At 49.4% G+C, this 26,684-nt stretch overlaps 11 protein-coding genes across 11 annotated transcripts; 8 read left to right on the top strand and 3 right to left on the bottom strand.

The window, feature by feature from the left end:
- Positions 1-3,083, top strand: BDR25DRAFT_269107 (uncharacterized protein). The gene is made up of 3 exons (XM_033687146.1): positions 1-585; positions 656-790; positions 837-3,083. The coding sequence occupies exons 1-3, from the start codon at positions 471-473 to the stop codon at positions 2,714-2,716; spliced, it is 2,130 nt and encodes a 709-aa protein (XP_033542884.1). The 5' UTR covers positions 1-470; the 3' UTR covers positions 2,717-3,083.
- A 302-nt stretch (positions 3,084-3,385) lies between these two features.
- On the top strand, positions 3,386-4,743 carry BDR25DRAFT_336613 (uncharacterized protein). Its single transcript, XM_033693117.1, has 3 exons — positions 3,386-3,624; positions 3,684-3,929; positions 3,984-4,743. Exons 1-3 carry the CDS (start codon positions 3,391-3,393, stop codon positions 4,386-4,388), a joined length of 885 nt encoding a protein of 294 aa, XP_033542883.1. The 5' UTR covers positions 3,386-3,390; the 3' UTR covers positions 4,389-4,743.
- A 142-nt stretch (positions 4,744-4,885) lies between these two features.
- BDR25DRAFT_306261 (S-adenosyl-L-methionine-dependent methyltransferase) lies at positions 4,886-6,245 on the top strand. Its single transcript, XM_033690594.1, has one exon. It carries the CDS (start codon positions 5,050-5,052, stop codon positions 6,124-6,126), a length of 1,077 nt encoding a protein of 358 aa, XP_033542882.1. The 5' UTR covers positions 4,886-5,049; the 3' UTR covers positions 6,127-6,245.
- Positions 6,178-7,019, bottom strand: BDR25DRAFT_306259 (uncharacterized protein). The gene is made up of 4 exons (XM_033690593.1): positions 6,923-7,019; positions 6,783-6,808; positions 6,521-6,698; positions 6,178-6,450 (listed from the first exon to the last, which is right to left on the bottom strand). The coding sequence occupies exons 1-4, from the start codon at positions 6,949-6,951 to the stop codon at positions 6,396-6,398; spliced, it is 288 nt and encodes a 95-aa protein (XP_033542881.1). The 5' UTR covers positions 6,952-7,019; the 3' UTR covers positions 6,178-6,395.
- A 124-nt stretch (positions 7,020-7,143) lies between these two features.
- Positions 7,144-8,358, top strand: BDR25DRAFT_306258 (uncharacterized protein). Its single transcript, XM_033690592.1, has 2 exons — positions 7,144-7,504; positions 7,621-8,358. The coding sequence occupies exons 1-2, from the start codon at positions 7,187-7,189 to the stop codon at positions 8,140-8,142; spliced, it is 840 nt and encodes a 279-aa protein (XP_033542880.1). The 5' UTR covers positions 7,144-7,186; the 3' UTR covers positions 8,143-8,358.
- A 916-nt stretch (positions 8,359-9,274) lies between these two features.
- BDR25DRAFT_359825 (uncharacterized protein) lies at positions 9,275-10,003 on the top strand (the record flags this gene model as incomplete). Its single annotated transcript, XM_033696156.1, has 2 exons — positions 9,275-9,370; positions 9,422-10,003. 2 exons carry the CDS (start codon positions 9,275-9,277, stop codon positions 10,001-10,003), a joined length of 678 nt encoding a protein of 225 aa, XP_033542879.1.
- Positions 10,004-10,028: 25 nt separating this feature from the next.
- Positions 10,029-12,295, bottom strand: BDR25DRAFT_359824 (uncharacterized protein; the record flags this gene model as incomplete). The annotated part of the gene is made up of 10 exons (XM_033696155.1): positions 10,029-10,245; positions 10,303-10,600; positions 10,632-10,724; positions 10,756-11,024; positions 11,066-11,205; positions 11,236-11,482; positions 11,521-11,768; positions 11,807-12,109; positions 12,209-12,250; positions 12,278-12,295. 10 exons carry the CDS (start codon positions 12,293-12,295, stop codon positions 10,029-10,031), a joined length of 1,875 nt encoding a protein of 624 aa, XP_033542878.1.
- A 403-nt stretch (positions 12,296-12,698) lies between these two features.
- On the top strand, positions 12,699-13,394 carry BDR25DRAFT_377689 (uncharacterized protein; the record flags this gene model as incomplete). Its single annotated transcript, XM_033697513.1, has 2 exons — positions 12,699-12,781; positions 12,841-13,394. The coding sequence occupies 2 exons, from the start codon at positions 12,699-12,701 to the stop codon at positions 13,349-13,351; spliced, it is 594 nt and encodes a 197-aa protein (XP_033542877.1). The 3' UTR covers positions 13,352-13,394.
- Positions 13,395-15,691: 2,297 nt separating this feature from the next.
- BDR25DRAFT_78686 (uncharacterized protein) lies at positions 15,692-18,671 on the bottom strand. Its single transcript, XM_033699043.1, has 5 exons — positions 18,221-18,671; positions 17,575-18,155; positions 17,267-17,467; positions 16,312-17,122; positions 15,692-16,252 (listed from the first exon to the last, which is right to left on the bottom strand). Exons 1-5 carry the CDS (start codon positions 18,562-18,564, stop codon positions 15,721-15,723), a joined length of 2,469 nt encoding a protein of 822 aa, XP_033542876.1. The 5' UTR covers positions 18,565-18,671; the 3' UTR covers positions 15,692-15,720.
- Positions 18,672-22,637: 3,966 nt separating this feature from the next.
- Positions 22,638-23,701, top strand: BDR25DRAFT_359821 (uncharacterized protein; the record flags this gene model as incomplete). Its single annotated transcript, XM_033696154.1, has 5 exons — positions 22,638-22,922; positions 22,962-23,103; positions 23,133-23,271; positions 23,301-23,347; positions 23,409-23,701. The coding sequence occupies 5 exons, from the start codon at positions 22,638-22,640 to the stop codon at positions 23,699-23,701; spliced, it is 906 nt and encodes a 301-aa protein (XP_033542875.1).
- Positions 23,702-24,028: 327 nt separating this feature from the next.
- Positions 24,029-25,490, top strand: BDR25DRAFT_328171 (MFS general substrate transporter; the record flags this gene model as incomplete). Its single annotated transcript, XM_033692371.1, has 2 exons — positions 24,029-24,531; positions 24,581-25,490. 2 exons carry the CDS (start codon positions 24,029-24,031, stop codon positions 25,488-25,490), a joined length of 1,413 nt encoding a protein of 470 aa, XP_033542874.1.
- Between the last annotated feature and the right edge of the window lie 1,194 nt (positions 25,491-26,684).

Below are 26,684 nucleotides of genomic sequence, written 5' to 3'. Positions count from 1 at the left end.
CTCTGATTACCCTTGTGTCGTGTTGATGAGAAGGTGCTGCCCGTTGAGAGCTCATTTGCTTCCATATTATTTCTCATTATTCGCAAAATATCCAACATTACCAGTGTCGCGCGTGGGGCTAAAGGCTCTTTTCAAACCGGGTCTAGCTTGTCAACTTTTGCCAGTGGGCAACGAGCCGCCTCTCTTTCTCCCGCTGCCGTTAACAGATCTGATCCTAATTCCGGCACCTTTTCCCCATCAGTCGCTCGAATTCAGCAAGCTGCAGATCCTTCCGCTCGAGCAGCTCAGGGATTGACCCTCGCCGGCCACATCAGCCTTCTTGATACTCGTCTCCTCCACTTCAACTCCATCTCCATGCCACCGACGTCAAATCGACACCAGATCGCAAACTACTGGACACAAACCTATCGACCTTTGCGCCTTTCTTCGATTACCATTGACTGGTACAATCACATCCGGGAGAGCTTAGCATGGCCACTAGCGAACGGCCACTGAGCTTCCTGCCCACTATTAAATGCTCAAGTTGCGGTGTAGATATTGACATCTCACAATTGGCCGACCATGTCTGTGCCGTATCCTCTGCACGTATGTTGCCTCGACATGTTGCCTCGACATGTTTATCTCTACTGAACCACAACTCTAACCTACCTTCTAGAGGCAGTCGAACCGACTGCTCCCAAGCTGGATCGTGCCGCAACCTTTGGCGCGTCGAGATTCAGTTCCAACTCTCCAAACCAAGCTCGACCAGGTCGCGTGCCTCCACCTCCAAGAATTGACCCTTCTGCTGCCAGTGAGTATATTATTTCACACTTGGACTTCCCTGGCTAATTGTACAGATAAACCATTCCGACCGCAAAACCAATTGACACCATTGAGTAGCTACAGCGACCCGAAGAGTTACTCTCCGTTATCGCCGATAAACGCAAGGCAGCCCTTCCAGATGAACAGGAGCGCGACCAGTCCCATGCCACTGCCTTTAAGCCCCCCTTCGCCCGATCTACCGTCGAATATGGATTGCGCGTTTCCACCGTTCCCATCTCAGACACCTCGCTCAGCAAAGCCAAGGTCCAAAGACCGACTGGAACCAACTTACTCACATCGATACGCAGAGGCGGACCCTATGTATGCGCCTCTTAGTCCTCGCATGAACGGGGGAGAAAGTGTGGTGAAGCGAATGGACACAATAGCACCTGGACCATTTGATGGGAGAGGGGGGGATAGCAGGCCCAGCACCTCTAACGGACGTAGGACACCGGTGCAACATGAGCCGACACGGGGACACAGGAGGACTGCCACACAAAGCAGCACATATAGCAATTCTAAGGGTCCTAACCAGAGGACTTCGGTAGCATCTAACAGATCTCGGAGCTCAACATATTCGAACGGTAGCGTAGGATTGCCCTCCCGACCAAAGCTGGGTCCTGGAGGGGTGCCGCCCCCCCCTCGTCTACCCCAAACCGAGGGCATCGACGCTTTTCTGAACCGACTACAGAAAGAAACGATGGAGCCACTTCAAATCGGTCAAGACAGTCGCTCGAGGACTTTCCCACTTCGCAAAGAAAGCGGGGAGGATGCTGGTCTTCCCCCTCGACCAAGAAGGCCGTCCGAATCGAATGGCTCTGTAAGACGACCTACAGACATCGAGTCGTTCAAGTCAGGACCCCGACCTGCCAACATGTTCCCTGCCAAGAGTTCAAGCCGTGCCGGATCTAAATCGGGTATTACCCTGGACAATGTTCCGCCTCTACCAGTAATACCAGATTACGAGAAGAACTTACCACCGAAACCTTTGCACACTCCATCAGATTCAGGCCAGTCTGACGATTCCGTCTCTAGTTCTGGGTTCGGGAGTGTGGCGAGTTCGCGATCTAGCCCCCCCGCCTCGGTGGCTTCAGCACACTCGCGAAAACCCTCGAAAGTGGGAGGTATGAATTACCTCGGCGAGGTTCGCATACCGAGAACTGCCAGTCCTGATGAGCTGTTCATGGATATACCCCCTCCGCGGCTCGACAATCGGGACCAGCCTTCAGGCTACAATAAGGGAAATGCACCAGCGCCCCTCCTGCAACCTCCTCCCATGCCCTTCTCGGACGCTCCGGAATCCCCTTTGGATCCTGCCATCCAAAGAGGTCTTTTATATGAGAGGCGACCAAGTGATCCGCAAAGCTCGAATCAAGCGCCGAGTTTAGGTATTTCAAGAAGCCCTCCAAAACAGGTGTCAACTTCTGAGCTACGAGATCCAGCCATCAGACGTCCGCCCGCTGGCAAGGGTAGATGCCGAGGCTGCTCAGAGCCGATTGTTGGCAAGTCGGTTAAAGATTCGTCTGGTCGTCTTACAGGTCGCTATCACAAGCAATGTTTCGTTTGCAGGACATGTCGTGATCCATTCCCGACCGCTGACTTTTACGTATTCGAAAACTCTCCCTATTGTGAACAACACTACCATCAACTCAATGGATCATTATGCAAATCATGCGATCGTGGAATTGAGGGCCAATATCTCGAGACGGACCAACGACAAAAATTCCACCCGAAGTGCTTCACCTGCCTGGTCTGCCGTATCGTTCTCCGGGACGACTATTATGAGGTGGGAGGCAAGGTGTATTGCGATCGACATGCATATCATGCTTCGCAACAAAGCAACTTCCTTGGTCCTGGCGGAAACAAATCTCGGAACCTTCAGAAGAGGACAACAAGGCTTATGATGATGATGTGAGGAGGTTCACGCCATTTTGATGTATTTTTCTATACATTCTCCCTACTGTCTTTCGGTCGTTTCTCATGTTTTGGCGAGTTTAGGCTTTCGCCTCCAGCACCAATCGTTCTTGTTCTATCTGGCTAGTCCCGGATTTCTGCATTTATACCCAAGATACCTTTTCATTCTCTTCTCTTCTCGGTATTTACTTCCTTCTCTATTTTGAAATAGGTCATTGGAACGAGGACGAGCAGTTTTGACTATTGCCAGCCGTTTGCTCGTGGTGAGATTATACCCTTTCGCTTAGCTTTTGCTTGTGTTGTTGTTTCACGAGTCTCCGACTTGACGTCCACTTATATACTGTAGTTAATGTTTAGTGTATACTGGCATATACGCTTGTTAATCAAAGCTGGTCTGCCACCCCCTACTTCATGTCTTGGGCGATTGTGATGTGCCTTGATAAACTAAATGATAGTAGAATGTTCATTAGAAGTGTACCTTTAAGGTGCCATGATGACCTTAGACAAGTGCGAACACGACCTTGATAAAACCTTTCGCAGGAGATAGTGATCAAGGGGTAGAATCACTGGGGATGACGCTCGAAACGGCAAGTCTAGGCGCGCGGCTGAGCTCGGCAGCTCCAACTTTTTCGTCACCAGCGCGTCGAACTCTTTGAAATCCCAAGACTATGGACAATGCCCTCCGAGAATGCTGGCGACCAGCGACCCCAGCCAAGCGCCGGAATCTTTGCAGTCCCCGCACCAATAAAACGTCTGTTTGACAAGTTTCCGCTCCTAACGTACTCTGCGAATGACCTTCCTCTGCGCGCCCCTCGGAATCGCGACAGACATGTCCTGCACGTCTTTACCACCCCTCGTGGCGCCGAATTGGGTTCGCCGTCATATAACCCAGCGTGTCTGAAGTGGCAGGTCTGTCACAGCATCTGCAAGAGCCATTGTTCACAAGATGCTGATCCAAAAAGCTCTAGGCATACCTCAGGTTCTGCAATATTGACTTCGTAATTGCTTCATCGAACAACCACGCTTCTCCCAGCGGCTCTCTACCTTTCCTCCTCCCCTCGTTGACGGATCCGTCCAAGCCTGCACAACCGGTTCCGTCCGGAAAGCTGCAGAGATGGGTTATGAACAACAGCGCCTCGGCCAGGGAGGAGCCATCTGATTTGCGATATGAAGCATATCTTTCGCTTCTCGATCACCGCATACGGCGAGCTTGGGTATGTGTAGATATTGATAGCTTGCGAATTTGACTAACTGTCCTGCCCCACAAGCTTTACACCATCTACCTCTCGTCGAACTCTACTACTATCGCCGAACCTTTCTACATCCTCCCAGCTTCAAACAACCCTTTCGTTCGGCTCACTGTTGCGTATGAACTGCGGTGCGCTGCGGAGAAGGAATTGCTGAAAGCTTCTGCAGTCATTGATTCTAACCTGCTCTACAAGGAAGCCGAAGAATCGTTTGCAGCTCTCGAAATGTTGCTAGGCAGCAACAACTGGTTTTTTGGAGCTAAAAAGCCTGGTTTATTTGACGCCAGTGTCTTCGCATATACGCACCTTCTCATGGACGAAAATTTTGGCAATGGCTGGGTAGACTCTCGTCTCCGCGGCGTGCTCCTTCAGCGGAAGAATTTGGTCACTCATCGGAACAGAATCCTTACTACTTACTTTCCGTGAACCCGCACTGGAACGCCAATAATGAGTGGCCAATTTACACGACTGTGTGCAATACTTTGTACGATACCGAAAAGCAAGTTTTGGACAGGACATGATGAGAAAGGCTCGGGCTTAGTAGCGTATTGTAGCACTGCATTCCGGCGAGGCATACGGCTCTTCTCATTTGATACCACAATTCGGAAATGCACCCGCGCCTGTTTGCTTTTGAATGGGTGTGGCTTGCAAACCATCACTTGGCGTTTCCTCGGGACGAGGTGGATTTCGTGCATGATGTGAGTCATATGTCTGCACAACGTGATAGGGGGGAACAAGGCATGGATAGAAAGAAACTGAGCTAAAAATGCGTGAAAGGGGCTTATAATGGGAAGGTGGATGATATATATTCCGTGTAAGGCTCCTCTCAATTGATCCATTTGATCCATTTGATCCATTTGATCTATTTGATCTTCAGGTTTTCACTTAGCTTGTTCCCCTCTTCTTGCCCCACGTTTGCCCAAGGCGAAGGGATCTCCGGAACCGAATTGCGCGTATAAATTTCCGGATTCGTCGGACGTGTGATCCTTGCGATTCACGCTATCCTCGTCATCCTCGCGATATCTTGTGACATTTTCCCTTCCTTTCCTGCCGCTACACAACGTGGGCTGCGAACTTTCAATTCAATATGACACAACCAACATCCATCAACATGACCTTCGACACATCTCTTATCGACCTGTGTCAAGGCCGTTCCACAGCTCTCAACTCCTCGTTCTCAACCACCGAATCCGAGCCCTCAGACGCCGGCCAACCCCTCCCCACTGAACCAACAATGAAGACACCAACGCTCCCCCAAGGGCCTCCAACCACAAGCCAACCCGAGTGCCAAAGCCAAGACACCCCCAAACAATCCCAGACCCTAGATAGCATCCAATCTTCAATACCTACACTCCCCCCACCCCCAAAGTGCTCGACTCCAATCCAACACCTCCCAACCCAAGAAGCCTACAATGCATGGTCCTCTGTCTATGACGCCGACGGCAACATGTTGCAAGCCATCGACGATCTGGAACTCCTTACCCTGCTTCCAGATTTCCTATCTCTAGTCCTCGCATCTCATTCTCCAGAATCGAGACTCCATATTATCGACCTGGGTTGTGGGACCGGTCGGAATACTGCGAAGATGCTGGGTTATGCCTGGCCCAAGGAGGAGGATGTACATATCACGGGTCTGGATTTCTCGCAGGGGATGTTGGACGTAGCTGCTAGGAAACTCGGGTCTATTCATACTGGCAATCCAGGCCCGACACGAGTTACGTGGAGTCTGGAGCAGTGTGATTGTTTCCCTACTGTCAATACTCCCAACCTTCCAACCCCCAGCTCAACTACGGCGCTGCCAACAACCCAGACACCCCTCCCCCTCGCCATCGCCGTCATCAGCACCCTAGTGCTAGAACATATACCGCTCTCTGCCTACTTCTCCACTCTCGCGGCCCTCGTTCGAAAAGGTGGGTACGCACTCATAACAAACATGCATGATGAAATGGGGCGGATAAGTCAAGCAGGGTTTGTAAGGGAGGATGGGGTGAAAATCCGGGGAACAAGTTTTGCGCATGGGGTGGATGAGACGGTGGAGGAGGCGCAGAGGATGGGGTTTGAGGTGGTGGTTGTGAAGGAGAGGGGGGTGGAAGCGGAGGATGTAGAGAGCGGGGTTGTTGGGGTTAAGGTTTGGTATGGGTTGGTGGTGAGGAAAGCCGAGTGAGGTGACAAGAAGGAGGGAAGTTGGTGTGGCGGACGGTTAAAAGAACTTTGGATTAGGATCTCCTCTTACGATCTCCAGCTTGAACTAGAGGTTTCGGTAATGTTGAGAAAGATTCCAAGAGGCGGGTCTGAGTGCGAGATCAATGAAATCTAATTGAAATAACCCATACTTGACAGGCCATCCACCCACCCATTCCATGCCATATCCCGTGTACTAAAACAAGTACGCGGCCACAACATTAAACCCATCCTTTCGCAACCGAATCCCACTTACACTTCATCAGCGTACTCAGCACGACCGGGCTTAGAGTTCAGGTACTCATTCCTACACCCGTCAGAAAACAAACATTTGGATCCCGTGCAGCCCGAACATCGGCAAAGCGTGGAGTCCATACCTTGCAATCGCCCACTGCATGGTTGCATAGCCCAACAGCATCGGAGGCAACCAGTACAGAATCTGCTTGCGCGATCGGCGGAACGTGTTGAAAACGGCGGCGTTCATGGCCCCGGCGAGGGGGTTTTGGCGGTTCGCCGACATGGCATATACAGTGACGCCTTTCTGGGGTGGGGAACCTGGGAGGGCGTGTGAGTGCACGCGAACGGTATTGGGAGTAGAAGGAAACGAGATAAGGATATTTAGAGACAAGGAGAATATACCTAGGCTTCCCCACCAGCCCAGATATCTGAGAGGCGGATGTAAGTGATGTTTCTTAGGCGCAATAGCTCATTTGAGTAAGCTGCAGGATGAGAACTGCTGCTCGAGCATCGCGAGCATTGACTGGAATGGGACAACGTACTGTCCTGGAACCTTATCACCACCAGCCATTCCTGCGTTTTGTGACCAATGTGTATTTAAAAAATTGATGATATTGGAGTTGTGGACGTAACGTGGCGACAATGAGTTGGTGGTGGAGATCAATGATGTCAATGGAGCCTTGCTTCCTCGGCACGTGACATCTCTCCCGAGCTTACCGTACCGAACCCGGCAATGATGGAAGCTTCAATTTTTCCGACTCCACCACCACATCTTCCATTGCTCCCCACCAACTCCGCCCTCCGCCATGGCCTTTCCACAATCCCTCTTCCGGTGGGTTGTCCCCGGCGCCGCCGCCGCAGCCCTCATTCAGGCCTCCATCTACGACGTCAAGGGTGGCACCCGCGCTGTCATCTTCGACCGATTGTCTGGTGTGAAGGAGACTGTTGTGAACGAGGGCACACATTTCCTGGTTCCGTGGCTGCAGCGGAGTATTATCTTCGACGTGCGGACTAGGCCGAGGAATATCTCGACGACGACGGGGAGTAAGGATTTGCAGATGGTGACTTTGACTTTGAGGGTGTTGCATCGGCCGGAGGTGAAGATGTTGCCGAAGATTTATCAGGTATGTCTGCTCTATACTCTTGTTCATTATCTAGGACTCTTCTTCTAGATATGGATATCGAGTACACAACATGTATTATTCTTGAGTTATAACCACAGTATCTAACAGCGACCTAGAACCTCGGCCTCGACTACGATGAGCGCGTCCTCCCCTCAATCGGCAACGAAGTCCTCAAAGCCATCGTCGCCCAATTCGACGCCGCCGAGCTCATCACCCAACGAGAAGCCGTCTCGAACCGCATCCGAACTGACCTCCTCAAGCGCGCAAACGAATTCAATATCGCCCTCGAAGACGTCTCCATCACACACATGACCTTCGGCAAGGAGTTCACGAAAGCCGTCGAGGAGAAGCAAATCGCGCAGCAAGAGGCTGAACGCGCCCGGTTCGTCGTCGAGAAGGCCGAGCAGGAGAGACAGGCGAATGTTATTCGTGCGGAGGGCGAAGCTGAGGCTGCGGATACGATTAGTAAGGCGGTTGCGAAGAGTGGGGATGGGTTAATTTTGATCAGGAGGATTGAGACGCAGAAGGATATCGCACAGATGTTGTCGAGGAACCCGAATGTCTCGTATCTACCCGGTGGGGGTGCTGCTGGAGACGGCGGAAAGAGTGGAAACTTTCTTTTGGGCTTGAGGGGTTGAAAGAATAAGCGCGCTTTAGGTTGAAAGTGGGCGAAAATGCATAGTCGGTTGGCACCAATATAGTACTGTATAATATGTACTGTGAGCCTATGAGGTTTTCCTTGCACCGTATGGAATCAGTCTCCTCTTGTCTCTACTTCGACATTTCCTACAGTGCCTACGCTCTTTTTTTTCACGTCCCGGAAATCTAAGCCACCATTTCTCCCTCAAAATTTTACCCAGTTCCATCCACAACTCCCAAAACCCTCTTCTGGCAACTGCACAGTGCGAGGCGTCAGGCCACGCAGTTCGCCATTTCCCTACGCCACCTTCTCATCACCTGACAGTGGGCAAGGACCCTCACTCTAATTGGTCTTTTCTTGCCTCTGATCGTAATTGTTCTCTAGCCTCTCCCCTTGCTGCTTCTCTCTCTATCATGACGTTTCTCATGCCACTATCTTCGTTACTCCTAAACTGCTACGCCCTCAAACGGCTTCTGGTCCTTCTTCAAGGGCATTCCAGGCATTCCTCAAACTGGAAACAGAAGTATTTCATACGTCAACATATCCTGCTAAATCTATCAAACTACATTGTCAAACCAACCGATCATAGCTTTGTTGCTTAGTTGAGTGGGACCCCCCTTACTTGGCCCCTCATTTCCCTTCTATATTATATTATATCTATATTCAGCTCTCTGGCCTCATTTCACTGCTCTTAATACTGTATGTTGGTGTAAGGTTGACCATACGGATCAGGGGATTCTATCAATACTATCATGTGCGTGTTAGTTAGTGTCCCTGTAAAGCAGCAGGTTCACAATCTGATTATGGCCTTTCGTTAAAGGAGCCTAGAGTGCATTGCTATACCCTCCCCCAGTGCGTTAATATCGGCGCCCCTTTCAAGTAGTACCTGCACGATTTCTACCGTGTAAACTTTATGAAGCTATCTATTACTCTATACAACCCCTAGCTAGCCCTAGAGACGACTATACAGACTCCTGAACTAGCTTCCTAGACTTAATGTAAAGCCAACGACCATTAAGCATTACCCTAGCAAAAGTTGGGTGAAAATGTTCGAAGCGACTCGACATTGTGCGAAATATTTCTCGCACTGTACCTAGGTCTTTCTCGGGCAGTTACAGTGATTCTCCTCTATGACTCCTATTCCCTGCCAATGCATTGGGAATCTCTTATATGATCTTCATCTCGACTCCCCGTCGCTTGGGGAGAAGAAGGGCCATTACTTCTTCGTTTTCTACTGCTGCTTTAACTACCTTCTCTGTGATCTCATCTCCCAGTAGCTGAATGAGAAGCTCTATTATTTCTCTTCCATGTTCAGTGCTCCCTACCGCTACTCTAACCACTCCCTCTGTAATCTTGACCTCGTGTCCCCGTCGTTCAAGGAGAAACTCTATTGTTTCTCTTCCATGTTCAATATTCCTTGCCGCTTCTGTAACTACCTCCTTTGTAATCTTGACCTCGTCTCCCCGCTATTCAAGGAGAAGCTCCATTATTTTTCTTCCGTGTCTCCAATTATTTACCGCTACTTTAACCACCTCTTCTGTAATCTTGACCTCGTCTCCCCGTCGTTCAAGGAGAAGCTCTATTATTTCTTCTCCATTCCCTGCCGCCGCTTTGACTACCTCCTCTGTAATCTTGACCTCGTCTCCCCATCGTTTAAGGAGAAGCTCTATCATTTCTCTTCCATTCTCTGTCGCTTTGACTACCTCCTCTGTAATCTTGACCTCGTCTCCCCGTCGCTTGAAAAAAGCGTCATCAGCTCTTTCCCATTTTCTATGTTCCCTGCTGCCGCTGTTAAGGCGTCTGTGGTAATAATAACCAGCCTGCAACGGAGGTTCGATGGAACTCTAGGCTCACAGTGAGCTTGCACATCACTTGAAGTATTCGTTATGCATACAGCAGTAGGTCAAGCACTGCTGTTTGTCCGAAGGTACATGCAGCTTGTAATGCAGTAGTATATGCACCACCCCAAGTGTTGATGTCTGCGCCTGAATCAAGTAGCATCTTTGCCACTCCTGTGTGACCAAGGCGTGCTGCTGCTTGAAGCGCGTTCCCAAAGTAGCCGCCTTTTGGATTCGGGTCCATGCCGCTATTTAGAAGGAATCTTGTCTCATGAATGAGCCCAAATACCGCTGCCTAGTACAGCGCAGATTGTTTTGACTGATGAGATGACAGGTACGAGATATTTTTTGACGTAAAGTAGATCTTAGACCATGCAGAAGAGAATCCATCACCGATTTCGCAGAGTTTTGCGGTTCTCGAAACCCACACAGGGCTACTTATATGTCCTTCCTGTACATGAAATATCCAGTGATTTGCCGAATAATCTAAGAATGCGTACCTCTCTGTATATGCTTGAACAGCGGATGACCTGGGGACACAGTCCTCTTGGAATTCCTGGAAGAGCAAATGAGTAATGCATATCCCAGAGAGCATTTCATGCGCTTTTTGGAGGTCGACTGAATGTCTCCACCCATGGGGCCTAGAAACTTCGTTGATTTCCCGAACTAGAAACTCCTTTGCCGTTTGATGGGTTAAGTAGACGCGTTGGCGTACTATATAGTAATGAACAACCCGCACGATCTGCGGATCCATTCCTTCATTCTCCAATCACTTTCAAGGTCGAGATCCGCGTAGGTAGCTGTATCCCGTCTACTCTCTAGAGCTACATCAATTTCGCTCAACGTCAGTGGGCGCTGGGCTACAAAAATGATCTGCAGCAATTTCCTTCCCTCCTTCTCTGTGCATCTTGCTAGAATTTTCTCATATGCTTCCTCAACTGATCTGGGCAATATGTCGATGACCTTGAGCAACTTTTTCTCCGTCGTTCCTAGTGCATGTTTGACTTCATCCAAAGTCAAATGTAGCCAGAGGTAGGTTCTGCTAGGAATTTTGCAGAGTTGTCTATGTAGAGATGATCGCACATCTTCGTATAGTGCTCCCCCGCTATCTCCCTAACTTTCGCTTTCATAATGATCTCAATTTCACGACTGATCTTTTCCGATTCTTCTTCCCCAGCCAGTCGAATAGTCGGGGGATTCCGCGTTATTCTAGAGAATCCAAGCTCAATTTCATTTTATGGGCGGCTAGTCACTAGGAACTTCAACTTAGATCCCGACTTGGGCTTGCCTAAAGATCGGCTGTAGAGGCGCTCTAGGTAGCCGATGAGTTTGTTCTGGTCGGGCTGCCGGCATTCATCGAGCGCATCAACGATGCAGAGGACATCCCCAGCAGTCAAATCCGATGCAGCAGATAAGAAAATCTGCCACAGATCTTCGAATTCATTCTTCAGTGAGTGACCACACTTCTTCATAGCCGAAACAACGTGTTTTGGAGGAGGTCTTCATGTGCATAGAAAAACTGATGCAGGAGAGCACACAGCGCAGTCGCAATGTTATTTTGCTCATCGTTGTCTTTGAAGAAGAAGTGGCAAATTGTAGCAGATTCCTCGCCTAACAGCTTCTCATCGATCAGTGCTCGCGACAAGACCGACTTGCCACAGCCAGGATCGGCAGAGAGCCAGAGAAGGTGGTCGCCGCTGCTGTCTTTCCACTGTTGGAAGGTTGGATGCTCCAAAAACCATACACATGTGTCCGGCACACGCTTAGGGCTGACGTTTTTGTAGGACTCGTAGTTTGAGGTCTTGAAAAAGCTCGGCTGCAGACCTGCGTTGCTATATGAGCGAGATGTTGCCCGGGAGGGGATAGCTCCTCCAGGGGGCCGTTATTCAGCGGGGACAAACCTTCAGCCTGTACCTGAATAATCTGTGTTGCTCCTAGTCCAGCGCTGATGTTTTCAAAATTTATTGTACATTGCCTTAAAAGATTTGCGAAGGTCGGCGCCAGATGGCAAGCTCTTTCTGGGAGATGAGAAGGCTTTAGCTCGGAGCTATACACGATGGTTGCAGTTGATTTGCTTGAAGGGTTAGCGCTAGCAGGGTTCCTACAAACGTCGTACGATTGTCGTTTCTTGACTAGCGCTAGCTAATAATAGCTACACTGATTGCTTTCTTCTTGATCTTTAAGTGTCTTGTCCCCTATCTGTTATTGTAAGCTAGAGGGCTCTACGATGGGCCGCCTAATCAACCTTGAGCTTGGCGTCTTATCATACTATATAGATCAAATAGCTCCTCGGACCCCCATTCCACAATACATCACTACTTTCATAACTTATACTCTCTGCAAGGCTACAGTGATCCTCGCGGACTCATTTAAATTTAATGTGAAAATGGCTGAACCGATAAGTATTTCTTCTGGAGTTCTTACTCCTGCCATGTTTGCTTTCAATTCTAGTGTATTGCTCAACCAAACGGTTAAAAGTTTCCAAAGTAACAAAAGGGAAATTCGTGAGCTTAGAGAGGAACTCGAGGCGCTCAGCAATTTTATATAGTCTCTTCAAGAGCTTGCTTCCATAAACGAGGCTCAATTTGAGTCTCTTCGACTCCCTCTACTCCGGTGCGGCAAGGTTTGCAAGGACTTCGAGGAAGTAATTGCAAATTGCACTACGCATTCTGGAAAATCGAAGACTAGCTTTCGGGATTGGGCAAAGCTAAAATATATGGGCAATGATATTGTGGGCTTTAAGAATCTGCTCGCCGGGTACAAATCTACCATTAGGATTGCAATTGGTGATGCCAACCTGTACGTATCCGCTGTGGCCCTTTCGCATACCTATGAAGCTAATTAAATACATCCTGTAGACGCGCGACCGCCGTAAGCGCGAATGCCATTCAAGAGTTCAAAGAATTGCTTGAAAATACGACGGCCGACCTCCAAGAACACCTCAAGAACCTCGACGACAAGTTGGAAGCACTCCGTATCCATGGAAACGATATAACAGATGAAAATGAAGCCGAGAGAGGACAAATATCTGAGGAAATTGACGGGGCCCAAGAATGCCTCGCGGTATGCGCTCGAGCGTCTCACCACGTAGACGAAGTGAGAACAAATGTCTTCGAGGGTATCTCCGCTGCCGACGATGCCCATCAAGTTATTATCTCAACATTTGGAGGCCTTATCTCGGCGAAGCGGGTCAGTGCTGGGGTTAAAGCGACGCAGTGGCTGGGACAGATATCTGATGCTGTTCTGCAGCAGCTGGCTCAGAGTCGGGGCATCGACTTGTCTAGTCGTTCGAGGACGGTGACAAGCGTAGAAGAACAGGCCGGGGGAAACATAAATTTGAGGGCGAATGTTGAGCTAGGCAGAAGCTAGGTTAATTTATTCCTGTCGAGGACGAAAGTAGGGTTGGAGTCTCTCTATACTCTGCTTAGGTATCTCAAGAACAACCAGTGTTTATGTAGGACTATATCAGACCCAGCTTCGGAAACACGTCCCCAGTCCTCGCCATCATTATACCTCTGAATGGATGATCAAGCGAATTAATTTTTCAGAATTAGAACTGCTTGTCTTTATTTATGATAGCAGCTGACGGTGGTGCATATACAGGACCACCAAGCGGCGTAAAAATGTTTAAAAGTGATAATTAAAGGCAACCAAAGCCGTTTAACATTGGATATTGCCACTACGAACAAGAAGGGCCAACCCACATCGGTCACAACCTTGCAGTGAACAGTTTGTAAATTTGTGTAGTAAGCGAAAAGGGACGATTTGGACGGCTTCTCGAATCTTTGAGCGGCAGGAACACGTAATGTGGCAAGGATCCGCTAAATACGGCATGGGCCGTTGCGGGGTAAAAGATTGGCAGCTGATTGTGTACGACACTGTGTGCTTCGAAGGAGGCAAGGCAGTTTAGGTCTCACTGTTGATACGGATCCATAGAACCATGCATGATGAACAAAGTCCTCTACAGTTCCAGAAGCGCGAACATACATACCTAAAGCCAGGCAAAATTGCATCTCGAAATTCTGGGCTTCCTTTCGCTTTTCGCGATTTGCCATTCGCCATCCCTGTTTCCGTCCTTCCTCAAGCGTCCCGAAGTGGTCAACGCCACACCCAGGCACCCATGCACGACACCCCGCCACCTGCACCGCCACCCAACCAACCAGATCCTCGCCAGGCATCCGCGCCTCGTCTGCATTGTTAATCAGACCTCACCCCAGCCTAGCTTCTAGACCACTCACTACCGTTTACGGTTCTTCGGTCCTCTATCCTCGTTTGGCTACAGTAGAATGTACGAAGGATGCACACATCGCTGCCTACAGGGTGTTCCGTCCGCCAAAATCACGCCCGGTGACCTGTCACGCTGTCGCGCAGTCATGTGCAGGAATGCTGCCAATCAGCATGGGACACGGGCGTAGGTACACCGCCCACCAGCGACATCCTCGGTTCGTACTTTTTAGTCGGTTGTGTTTGTGGTGATGGTAGTGGTGATGAAATGACTCACTTCAACAAACAGGCGAGGCAGGAAGCTGTACGCACCCGATAGATTAGTTTTTGCACTTTGTACTATGGCGGGTTGTCGTACCTCGTGTACAGCCTGCAAGGTTGGCTGGAGTTCTTCCCGGTGACGGGACAAAGGGTGGCTTACGTACCTCATCCACCCACAAGCGGATGAAGGCGGGAACCATCAAATGAGGAGGAGAGTAAGCCCGGAGGGAACGGCACAACTCTAGATGAGATGACTCTGGGGTGTTGTTCTGCACGGAGAGCACCGCGTCTCTGCATACGAAGTGGATCTTAATGCGGAAGGTTTTGCGTTTGCCTTGCCTTGCATCCTTCTTGGATAGGTCACATTAGATCCTATTCGTTTTAAATGCCTGATGTTCAGGTCGCTAAACCTTGTACAGACCGGTGTCGTCGGGTTATAATAGAACAAACGAGCGAGCTGATAAGAAGGCTTAGCTAGGATAGGACTAGAGAAAGAGAAGGTAGAGGCCTCTATTGGAAACACGAAATAAGGGTGAGTAGATTAGGCAGCGAGCCTTATAGGAATCGATGAGTTGCTGCCTCATATTAAGTCCCAACCCGCTTAGGCTACAAGGAAAAGGCGTTCAGGCATCAACAAAACCCAATTTCAACCTCCTCTCACTGGATTTCAACTTCAGCGCTGTTGATTGGAATAATGCATCATTATCACGTCAAGGAGGTGTGAAATATCAGATTGGAGTTTTTCTATTATTCTAGCGAGTAGCGACCGTGCATACACATTGAAGAATTGTAAATGGCAGTGATGGTGTAACCAGTCTATCCTTTGTGCCATATCATGTCGTATGAATGAGTGTAGAAATCGCTCAACAAATAAGATTGGCCGTCGTATAAATCATTATCGTGTGTATCCAGACACACGTTTACATTCTCAATCTTAAATGCAGGAAAGGACGGATACCATAGTAGAATAATAGGAAAAACACCGTATGTATAAAAAGGGGCGGAACGGGACACTCAAGAAACTGTACAACGAGCGTCCTTCTGCCAGAGAAGTGAAGTTGGATAAAGAAGAAAAAGGAAACCACCGCCATACATTGATGCTGCCATTCGATGTTCGCCATCGCCATACCCCGTTCTGTTGGGTCCATGTCATTAAAGATTGCGTTGTAAAAATTATCGAATACAAAGAAAAGTAGTCGCCTAAATCGTGCTGTCGCCAAACTATAGTGTACTACAGAATTCTATCTTGATTGTTACCGTCGGCTCTGCTGGAGAGCCATGACTGCAGCTTCTAGTTGCCGGAGCCTTGCGTTCTTCTCCTCGTTCTCTTTCCTCAGCCTCTTGACTTCCGCACGCAAATCATGCTCGTCGCCTTCGTCCGAGAATCCAGCATCTGATGCCATACGTTTCCTCTTCGCACCTAGATGAAGGTCTTCTGGAAGCTCGCTGATGCGTTGGTATGGAGAGTCTGCAAGATGCACCTCGGCAGATCCATCCTGGGACTCCGGTCGTGGGATAACCAAGTTACCCAGATCAGAGGACGTACTTGTCCTGCGGTGTACCCGGCGGATGTGCTCGGCTAGGTTCTCTTTCCGCGTAAAGCCGGAGCCCGAGCTGCGCTTACAATCTGGGAAGGGGCAGAAGAGAGATTTCTTGGTGCCGCCGTGCATCTTGTGGACTTCACGTTCGTGACGGAGCAATCCGCCGCTGTAGGTAAAGCCTTGTAGCTTTTCGCAGCCTCTGACGATGCACTTGTATGGCCGGTCGTGCTTGTCCATATGCTTGCTAATAAGATGTTAGCGACGGTGTTACCTAGAGTTGAAAGAGAGAGAGAGATTACTGACCTCCATTCACATTTCCGATCAAATGTCAAGTCAGCGCATTCCTTGTGCTTGCAGACCATTTTACCCTCTCGGTTCCTTGGAGGTTCCTCAGACCGCTTGTAGGCATGATTTCTCCGAGGCGAGAGATCATTATTGTCGTCGCCATCTTGCGAGGAACGTTCTTCAGAGTCTTGCCGCGCGTGTCCGATGGAGCTGCCGATGGATGGCCTTCGATCGCCAATAGGTGATCTTAGAGGGGAGTGGGGTGCCGCTATGCTGACGGGAGTGGGCATATTCGAATTAGAATTATTAGAGACTGTTCGCTCGTGTCTTAGAACCTGAGTGGTGTGGATTGGCGAGGCGTCTGGCGGGCAGTTTCCCATGGTGTAGGAAGAATTTGCAAATTCTGTGATATTGGTGCTCGGATCTAACTGTTGAGCCTGAGGCTGCCGAGGAGCAGGTCGTTGATATATGAAGGGACTGAAATCTGGATGGGGCTGAGCAAAACTTGCGTTATCCTGTGCCTGGCCGCTGGCGTCCGCGGTGACTTGTATGACTGGATTTACGTTCAGATGACTTGAATTTCTGTGGCGTTGTGGCAAAGGAGAGGTGACGGGATCATAAAACTGTGACCACTCGCTGGTACTGTCCACATGTAGTTGCGGGAACACTAAGAGCTGGGTTGGGGGAATGCCTGGATGCTGAGGCGAAAAATTATTATCGTGACTTGGTATGCTGGCGGACGCGTGGGAACCCGACGCGTAATTATTATATGTGGCCGCAGTGGTGGGGCTTGGGAAGGCTGTCGAGCCTATGCCGACGGGGATTGGGCCTGCCTGGAGTCAATCTTCGGATACAAAAGGCTGAAACGTAACGACTGAAGGTAAATCTGAGGCAACCAGGGCTCCTGCTCAAGGAGGGGCGAACGGCGGGTGACTCAGAGCAAGAAATGCACAAATGGCACACACGGACTTACCAGATTGCCGGACACGATCAGCATAGGTGGGCCGTGTCCCGGGGTTGCGAGCACTGCGGCTGTGCTGGCTAGTCACGTGCGGACCGCCGTATGACAAATGCCTCAGGTCGCCCACATCGGATCCGACCTCCCCGAGCCCATTCTGTTGCGCTTCTGGAGCCGACTGCGTGCCAGTGAGCTCCAGCCCGTAGTTGAAGTCTGCTTTCACGCCTGAATTAGCACCTGAAGCTGCAATGAAACAAACACACTGCCTGACTGCTTGCTGTTTGCGGATGCAAGAGCGACGATGGAGAAAAAAGCATGCTCACATTGGTTTGGCTGGGGTGCTCGCCATTGGAACGATTCATCTTGCAGGAACCGGGCTTGCGGGACTCGAGAGCTGCCGTTTGGAGCAGCGTTGTCGTAAAACATCCAGCACACTCCCCATAGCACAGCCAGCGACGGCTTGATGGACCATGGCCATGTTGTGCTAAGCGGCCGCCGGTTGCCGGAGTACTCGAAGAACCAATTGAGCAGCCGACGTTGGCGTTTGTCGTGGTTGCCCTCGATCAAAGCCTCGATGACCTTGCGCGTCAACACGTCAACAAGCTGCGTCTGCAGCCGCAGCAGCAAATGCTCGTAGTTGGCAATAAAGGCCTCGTCGATGCTTAATCCGATTTCGAGGCCCTGCGCAATGAGCCATTGGTCATCGTACTGAGAGCGCACTGTATAGAGCACTCGCAGACCCTCGTGGACAAGGGCTAGGTTACTGATGATGTCCTTCAAGGAACATGGCTCGAAGTTGAGTGTGTCGTTTTGTTTGAGAAAGAGTTTGTCGTTTCCTGCGATGGCGCTCAATGCATTGTCCGGAGGGTTGATGTTGATGTTTCCGTCGAGAGATTCAAGCACACTATTCCAAAAGCTTAGTACCAGACATGTAGTGAAACCAAACAGTATAAGGAGGGTGGCGCATACTGTTGCAGCTCTTTGCGAGAGGGGTTTTGGTTCGTCGGATCTTTCCCTGCCGAAGTCTGAGGTTTCGGTGACGGCCTGATGTTCTTGCGACTCTTGCAGACTCTGTTCGAGGAGTGATGGAACAGTTGCTTGTGTTGAAGGCCGCTAATTCGCGACAGCCCCCTCTCCAGGCTCTTGAGAGCCTTCGTTTCTAGGCCGAGGCATGGCGACGAGCCAAGAATAGCATCATTAGTCTGTGGTGATAGCACGCGCGGCTTGAGGCGGCGACGGAGCTGGTTGACGAGTTGAATTACCTTGAAAGTAAGGTAAATACTCGCTGTTTGTTGGCGTTGCTGGATCGCCATGGCTTAGCAAGTATATAAGAATGTAAGGGCAGACGGAAAAAGAGTGCCGTTCTCGTGTCCATGAACTGGCCGGCATTTTGCTTAAGTGTTTTCCTGCTATGTCCTGATGTCTGGGGCAGGGTAAGGCTGCGTCGGTGCCTGAGGAGGTGTTGGGGAGAGCGCTCACCGCCATAGGTCCCCATCTCGGGCACGCCTTGCAGCCACAGTGGCTGTGATGGAAGGCTGAAATCAACCCCACAACACCATGTAAATCTTTCAGCCTATCGTCAGACTGCACCGAGATACCAGCCGTCCACATGATGCGAGCACAGCCGAATTTGTGCCGGGCTCTCGATTTTTGCCGCAAGACATTGTCTGAAGAGGCACACAGCTGGAGACCCCCTGCCTTGTCGGACCGCTTTGCCGCTGCCTTGGGATCATGCCTTTCCCGAATCCGAGCTTGAAGAAGAGTATACTGTCTACCTACGACAGCATATTACTGGCCAGCCTGATGTTTGACATATGGTCAACAAAACTCCGCCTCAATGCTGTCACAGGGAAATGGGCACCCATTTTGATGACTGGGGAGGAGATCACGCTATCCATATCAAACCCGAATCACAGCCCCCAAAACTTTTTTGCATGATCTTGGATCGAAATCTTATCATTCATCAAACATTTGCTGACACCATCTCCGAACCGTTATATGTTTGTCTGTTTGTCTCCGCGGCTCGACTTGGCGACAATGTTCCATCCTCGTGTGTCAAGTAAGTTTCAACGGTTTCAACAATGAATTTCGATCCGTCTACAGGGAAGAATGCTGTATACTGGAAAGATACTGTCTAATTCGGTTTGACCATGTCCGGAAATAGAGGACCTACATTTTTGTCCTCATAATTTGACGCCGGTCAGCTGAAAACAGTCTAGCGTCATTAGGCTTTTGTACATCGCGAAGTTTGCCCTGAATGGTCTTTTTCGCCGGCTCGCACATTCAATGACCCGCATTCCGGTGTAGATCTGGTGCCAGTATCGGGCTATTGGAGAGGTAGAAACAAGGCATGATTCTGCAGTGCACGATATCCGGTGAAATTGAAGTGTACACAGGTAGGGTTTAAAGTGCTCACAAGGTAGACTCGATATTGGGAGTGTTAGCAGTGAGCATTTTCCGAAGTCGAGATTCATTTTTCTAGGTCTCAAATCAACCCAGGAAATACACAACATCATCCGGTGAGCTGACTAAACCTTGCTAAATGGTTGCACTGAACACTGAGCCTTTCGCGACCTAACATTGTCTTATACTACTACTCGTAAGATGTCTGCCTCGGACAATACATTCGGCGACGAAGATAGGATACCCCTTGGGTCCAAGTTGAAGGTCTGTAGGACGAGATGTTGGCCTGATCTCGCGCCGCTAAATTTTACCCAGCGACTAAGTACTAGCGCTCATCACTCCTAAGAAAATGAGTGATTTCCATCGGAGGCAGTCCTTCGACCTTGAGTCCTTCGCTGCTGATTACCTTGATGAGGTCGGGAAAGGGCGGCCGGGATTGATGCGATGACTCGATACAAACCACCCACTAGATCTGGTTTTCCCCGAGGATATTGGTCGAAGTGATTCTTGCCCGTGCTTCGCAACATATTTCAACATGACATGCTGGGATGCCAAAAATCCACCCACGTAGTAAATTTCTAGTTTGGATTGATCGTGCTGATATGAATGCTACTCAAAGTGTCCCAATCAACCTCGTGAAACTGCTTCCCAGGGCTTCTAACAAGGAGTAGTACTGTACGAGTAGGCGATTTTGAGGCCTGTACGAGTGAGGTTTTGTGTACGTATTGTAACTGTTGCGGCTCCTGCGATCTGTACAAGTAGTACGATTTAATTGAATTACGCCGTACTCTAGTTAAACAACTAGGATAATAGGCCTCTAGAGACGCTGGATTAAGGCCTAATTAACCATAAGATAACCAATTCTCTTCTAGATGCACCCTATAGGTGCTGCGGTAGCAGTACCCTATTAGGTAAGAGCTCTCTATTAACGTTAACCTTATGCTTCCTTAGTAGGCGTTAAACAACATGGCTATGGCTATCTACTGCTGCAGTCTAAAAGACTAGTATTAAGTTAACTAGATGAGGCCTGTGGGGGAGCAAGGCGTGTGGATGGATAACTCTGCAATTGAAAATAATTAGTAATAGGCATTTTTAAGGCGATAGACAGCAGATAGATAGATTAAAACATATAGAAAGAGATTTAAGCGTCTACTTAAAACTTTTAGCTAATTAGAACCCTAGAAACTCCCCTAAACGCTTCCTGCAGGCCTTCTGCTCGCCAGCTGTAAGGACGGAGCTCTGTACCACTGCGCCAATACAACCAAAAGGTGCGAATAATCAACCAACAGTTGATTCTGCGTACAGAATAGTATATATACCCGTCGCGCGTAAGGACCATCTCGGCCTTACACCAGCCCTCCTACTCCTTTAGAATCACTATACAAACTCCCTAAAAGGGTAATACAATCTGTACTACGTACCGTACCTAGGGCATCACTAAACGTACGGCGCGGCTTACAAACTCAGTACGTTCGTACTGAACACGTGACCGTTACGGTTCACTTTGTACGGATCGTAGTACGGCCCGTTGGAAGCCCTGCTGCTTCTGACTACGTTCAAGATAATGAATATCACTCCTGAGAAGGACCCAAAGGCTTAACGTTCTAGAAACCTCAGATTTAAATCAACATAAAGCAAGAGATACCTTGCAATCTCTTTACAGAGAGAGTGTTGTTATATCCAGGTATTTACTGTAAGGGGTTGGCGGGGCGGGTCACTCTAGTGCGATTTCATCATCCGAAATGTCTACTCCAACAAAATGATATGCATAGGACACTCCACTGCCTCTTTCATCCAAGTATTGCCTTGTAGATCTTGAGTTGAAGTACTTGGAGGCTGCTTTAGCCCAACGCGCACTAGCCTCGTAAGACTGCGAGCCGGGGGAAGAAATACGTGTATACAATCGGGAGCGTAGGAAGACTTGTCCATAGTCTTTCCTAGGGGTCCTGGGTTGGTACTACGTTCTTTTCGATAGTCCAGGTGAATCAAAAACCGCCGCAGTCATCGGATAGCGGACTGGGACGATAAACCAACGAGCGGCTCTACCTAGGCGGAATTATACAAACGGAGAAGTTCTCAAAAGAGCGTTACAGGCTGCAGAAGTAGTGGGTGTTATGAACCTCGGAGGCCTTTATTATAGATTGTCGCATGTAAGGTGAAGAGGTGGCATCTTCTGAGTGATTGCGTCGGGGATTAGAGGATTTTTATTTTATTTTAAAAAAAGGCGAAGATACCCGACGCTTGGTTGGATAAGTAGAATCCTGCCCATAATATGTTAACAACTGAAAGAATAAGGAACGCAAAGACTTAGCTTCAGGAATTTCACAACCAACCTTGCCTGTAGACAGCGACTTCGTTTGTGGCGATGGAAGGCCTGCTTTGCAAAGCTATTCCTGATTGTGCACGTGGTTGAATTGGGCCCCTATCTTAATAAGTAGACAAGACGGAACACTTACAGCCAGCCGATAGTACTGTCTCTATGAAGTTTTTGAAGTCATCTCGGAAGAACTCAGGTTACGAAATCTCGAAATAGTAACAGCCGGGTTTGGCTGACGATAGTTTGTTTTTCTTTCAAGGTTAGTGCCACCGTTTTGAAGCTGAATCCAGCCCGTGGCTGAAGACCAGCCTGTCACGATCCTGCTTTTTCCAGCACCGCTCGTATCATGGCAACATGGGGATCCGATGGAAGAAGGAAGCAGGAAACAACAGAAAAAAGTGAAGTAACGATGGTAAATCCATTGAGGCATTGACAAGAATGGCAACTCGAAGAGATGGCATGGAAATAACAGAAAAGTGAAACAAGCAGTCTTCGGAGAGTAAGCGGATCGTCGGCGCAAATCTCCTATCGATTCGCGACAAACCGTGTAGATCCTCCATGTTGGATGATTGATATGATCAAGTGTGCCTGTCAACACACGGCTTCACGATCCGAGAAAAGCACTGCTTAGACAGCTATCGGAACATTTACCCTGTGCATGAGGTCATGGGCACTTTTGTCCTGAGCTTCAATAATGCCAGAAGCCGCAAGACTAATGCACCTGGAGCTGGTTCCAAGCTGGCGTTCAGCGCGATGCATGAATCGCAAGACAGTATGATTTTTGCCGGCCTCCGAGAGCGGTGCACGCCAAGGACTAGCTCAAATGTGCAACAGCGCCTTTGGTCGGCTTGCGGGCGGCGGTGGAAAGACATGGTGGAGGCTTGGGAAGTGGACGAGGTGGAGATGATGAACACAAAAATCAAAGGTCAACAGGCGGACGACCTGGAGGACGTGTGTACAGAACACAAGACGCACCCTTGCCTGGCCGAGATGTCGGTTTCCCGTTCCTTCTACCAATTAAGAAGAGCGGCAGTGGGCAGGGCAACTGCCGACCGGCAGACGAAGCGACGCACAAGATTCGGCTTCACCACCATGCCAAGTCTCGTCTCTGATATCATACACTGCGTTTCCGGTACAGCACTGCTTGCTGTGTTGTACTAGTTAACGGGAAGAAATATAGCCTTCCGCCTTTAGTACTGGTTGCTGCGGCCAAAACACCCCTATTACATAGCAGCGACAGCGTTGCATTCCACACCTTGGCTCGTCTCAGCTCACGAGCAGCCCTCGGAATCTGGCGTAGGTGTCGTCTTGCGAAGCACTGTGGATCAGCTTGACAGCGATGGCCAAAACAGTTCACGATACTCTTGGTCACGAAGGTGCCCTTGCACACATGCCGTCTCTAACTTTAGTCTCTGTTCGTACAATGAGCGTGCGCAGCCCACGTCGTTCCAACCCGATTCGGAGCCACGGTCGTGTTACGGCTCTCCATGAGGTTTCCGTACGTCTGCAAAACCACCAGCCCTTCGACGACAGACCAATCGCTTCGTAAGCCAAGTCTTGGGGGCAAGCCACTATTGCTTGATAGACATGGCACCTTGGGTACAAAGCGTCTGCTCCAGCCTGTGTGCATATTCAAGTGCTTTAATTCACTCATCATCTCCAGCTTTGTTTTGTTCTACTTTCCTCTCTCCTCTTGTTTGGGTGTTGTCAATTCCTCTTGGATTTTTTAATTCTTTCATTGATCCCCTGCACTGATGTCGTTTGTCAATGCCATGGACCCGCTAACTCGAGACGATGCGTCGGAGAAGAGACCGCCTTCAACCTACAAAGCTCGACATATTTCCTTACAGTCTCGAGTAGACTCACTCAAGCAAGCGAGTCTCTACGGAGATAATGATTCCAGACCTGATCTACCAAGCTATGACAGACAAATCCCCTGGACGAGGCAGCTTCTTGAAAACCGACAGGACTTTGATCGATATGATTCTTATGGAATCGATGGCGTTGAGATACCTTCATCGCCTGACGAACCGAGAGCACCCTCCAAACTCATAGAGATGAGCACGGCGCGAGAGATATTATTCGTTGGTGTTTGCGCTGTATCCCATCTCATGACCCAGGCCGCTTTGGGTCAAGCTCTTGCTCCGATCGACATCATAGCCAAAGACTTTGGGAATGTCAACCCTGGCCAAATGTCCTGGTTCATTGCCGCGTACAGTCTTACGGTTGGCACATTTATAATGATATCGGGTCGACTTGGAGATATATTTGGCCACAAGCGAATTTTTACCTTTGGTTATGCTTGGCTTGGGATGTGGAGCTGTTTTGCTGGCTTCAGTGTTTATCCAGGTCGTCACATCTTCTTCGACTTTTGTAGAGCGATGCAGGGGATCGGGCCAGCTCTTTTAATGCCAAACGCTCTGGCTCTTTTTGGACGGGCCTATCCACCTGGAATTCGCAAGAACATCGTCTTCAGCATATTTGGCGCACTGGCTCCCGCTGGCTTTGTCATCGGTGCAACGTGTGGAAGTCTTTTCGCACAGTTGGCCTGGTGGCCGTGGTATGTTCTGGCTGTCAGCATTGAATATGGCTGCTCTGACACTTTGCAGGGCATTCTGGTCTTATGGGCTTACTGCATTTGCCCTTTGCGCACTCTCCCTGCTTGTCATTCCCAAGGCACTTGCGGAAAGGCCTTCAGGCCCTCGACCAAGCTTTGATTGGACGGGATCTATCTTGGCCGTTGCTGGGCTTGTGCTCGTCAATGTTGCTTTCAACAACGCGCCGCTCTATGGGTGGAAAACTCAGCACGTGTACTTCGTACTCATCATGGGGCTGATGTGTTTGGGTGCATTTGTATGGGTTGAACTCAAAGCTGTTAACCCTCTCCTTCCAATGCATGCCGTCAATAGCACAGTTGGCTTCGTTCTCGCCTTGGTTGGAGTGGGCTGGGGTGCATTCGGCATCTGGGTCTTTTACACGGTCCGATTCCTGGAGCTCATCCGAGGCGCAACACCTCTCTCAGTCTCTGCGCAGTACGTTCCTGCCGTCTTCTCCGGTCTCATTGCCTCTGGAATGACGGGTTTCATGCTCACGCATACACCGGTCAGCTTCGTAATGATGATCTCCATGGTCGCTTTCTGCGCTGGCATTGTCATCTCCTGTTTTCAGCCCGCACACCAAATATACTGGGCTCAAACTTTCATCGGCATCATCATCATGCCGTTTGGAATGGACATGTCCTTCCCGGCTGCCACGGTCATTCTCTCAGATCACATGCCTCGGGAACACCAAGGGTTAGCAGCCTCGCTTGTTAACACTGTCGTAAACTACTCAATCTCCATTGCTCTTGGTATCGCGGGTACGGTTGAAGTGTATGCACCGAACAATCATGACCCATTCCAGGCGAATCGCAACGCTTTTTACTCTGCCATTGGGCTGTCTGGGTTGGGTGTCGTACTTGGCTTGATGTTTTTTATTAAGTCGATGATTAAAGAAGGCTGGGTGGTGCTGGAGCACTAATTAGAGGGTTACGGAATATGTGTTATTGGTCATATCCTTTATTGGTCGGTGCCAATGCTGGCTAAATCATGATTGGCGTTTATTCATTACAATGCTGATCAATTTTCTTCAATGAGACCATTCAAATTTCCTTTGTTCTTTCGGTGTGCCTTTTTCCGGAGTGTCGAGAGTGACCAGTGCAACATCCTCGTTGTTTCCAACGCTTTTCTCTCTCCGCCCATGTCATCTCCCATAGTGTATTACTTATGGTTCCAGTCATCCCATGGGATCAAACCCGCCGGTCATGGAGTCGTCGATGTCGTCCTTCAATTAGATCTATGACCGTGGATTTAAAAGGCATCACTTATGCATTCGCCACCTCCTCACCAACCACAGTCATGGATCATTTGAAACTTCGTCAGCCCGCCGACACTTGCTGCGTAAGACAATGAGAGGCACAAGTTGGTATTAAATGTTTTCCGCGTCACTATGACGTCAATCTCTACGTGTGCTCTTGCCCATTTTTGTGTTTAGTTTCGTGCTGGGTGAGCCGGTGCTGATTGAACTTTCTGATATTATGTCATGAGTGCTTCTGCGACACCTTTACATAGTGGACATTTAAACTATGCCTATCATATAAATCCCCCCATCCTATTCTCTAGCCACACACCTATCCCCATTCCCACAAGCAGCTCCTACAATGGCTGCCTTACTAACTACCAACAAAACAACCGGCTCCGCCCTTAGCGCCTCTAACGAATTTCTCGAGTCAGGCTCCAAGTATCTCACCTATTCTATTTCCTTATATAGTACCTAGCATCCAAACCAGAAATTCGACCCCGTTAAAACATCTGCGCCCACCTAAACGCCTTCCACACGTATGCCAACGAACCTGGTCGATGTGTCGAGGCGAATCATTACTGCAGTCACTTTGACGAGGGAGTTAGACATGCATTCTATATGACTCTGCGACGATGCCGGCGAGGTTGATTGTGATTGGTAAAACCGCGACTCACCCACACTCTCAAGCGCTGGGTTTGGGTCTGAGTTAGAGTCTGATGTTGGGATGGGCTAGAGTACATGATAACGCCATGACTCTTCTCAACCCTGGATGAAGAGGTATAGAAGCTGTGGCATTCCCACGTCCTCGAAGTTAAATCCGAGACGTTGATTATGCCGGAGTCAGGGTTTGTTGCAGACGCTATTTGGGAGGCC

Source organism: Lindgomyces ingoldianus (assembly GCF_010093535.1).
Source record: "Lindgomyces ingoldianus strain ATCC 200398 unplaced genomic scaffold BDR25scaffold_35, whole genome shotgun sequence".
In the NCBI taxonomy this organism is placed as follows: Eukaryota; Fungi; Ascomycota; class Dothideomycetes; order Pleosporales; family Lindgomycetaceae; genus Lindgomyces; species Lindgomyces ingoldianus.
Note: the sequence above shows the minus strand (reverse complement) of the source record. Positions and strands in the feature narration are given on the sequence as shown.

Coding starts and splice junctions, on each gene's coding strand:
- BDR25DRAFT_269107 (XM_033687146.1), top strand. CDS start 471: ATGGCCACTAGCGAACGGCCACTGAGCTTCCTGCCCACTATTAAATGC. Junction 586..655: donor CTGTGCCGTATCCTCTGCAC/GTATGTTGCCTC, acceptor CCTACCTTCTAG/AGGCAGTCGAACCGACTGCT. Junction 791..836: donor AATTGACCCTTCTGCTGCCA/GTGAGTATATTA, acceptor CTAATTGTACAG/ATAAACCATTCCGACCGCAA.
- BDR25DRAFT_336613 (XM_033693117.1), top strand. CDS start 3,391: ATGCCCTCCGAGAATGCTGGCGACCAGCGACCCCAGCCAAGCGCCGGA. Junction 3,625..3,683: donor CAGCGTGTCTGAAGTGGCAG/GTCTGTCACAGC, acceptor AAAAAGCTCTAG/GCATACCTCAGGTTCTGCAA. Junction 3,930..3,983: donor ACCGCATACGGCGAGCTTGG/GTATGTGTAGAT, acceptor CTGCCCCACAAG/CTTTACACCATCTACCTCTC.
- BDR25DRAFT_306261 (XM_033690594.1), top strand. CDS start 5,050: ATGACACAACCAACATCCATCAACATGACCTTCGACACATCTCTTATC.
- BDR25DRAFT_306259 (XM_033690593.1), bottom strand. CDS start 6,951: ATGGCTGGTGGTGATAAGGTTCCAGGACA. Junction 6,699..6,782: donor GGGCTGGTGGGGAAGCCTAG/GTATATTCTCCT, acceptor ACGCCCTCCCAG/GTTCCCCACCCCAGAAAGGC. Junction 6,451..6,520: donor ATGCAGTGGGCGATTGCAAG/GTATGGACTCCA, acceptor TGACGGGTGTAG/GAATGAGTACCTGAACTCTA.
- BDR25DRAFT_306258 (XM_033690592.1), top strand. CDS start 7,187: ATGGCCTTTCCACAATCCCTCTTCCGGTGGGTTGTCCCCGGCGCCGCC. Junction 7,505..7,620: donor TGTTGCCGAAGATTTATCAG/GTATGTCTGCTC, acceptor ACAGCGACCTAG/AACCTCGGCCTCGACTACGA.
- BDR25DRAFT_78686 (XM_033699043.1), bottom strand. CDS start 18,564: ATGGCGATCCAGCAACGCCAACAAACAGCGAGTATTTACCTTACTTTC. Junction 18,156..18,220: donor TCTCGCAAAGAGCTGCAACA/GTATGCGCCACC, acceptor CTTTTGGAATAG/TGTGCTTGAATCTCTCGACG. Junction 17,468..17,574: donor AGCACCCCAGCCAAACCAAT/GTGAGCATGCTT, acceptor CAGGCGTGAAAG/CAGACTTCAACTACGGGCTG.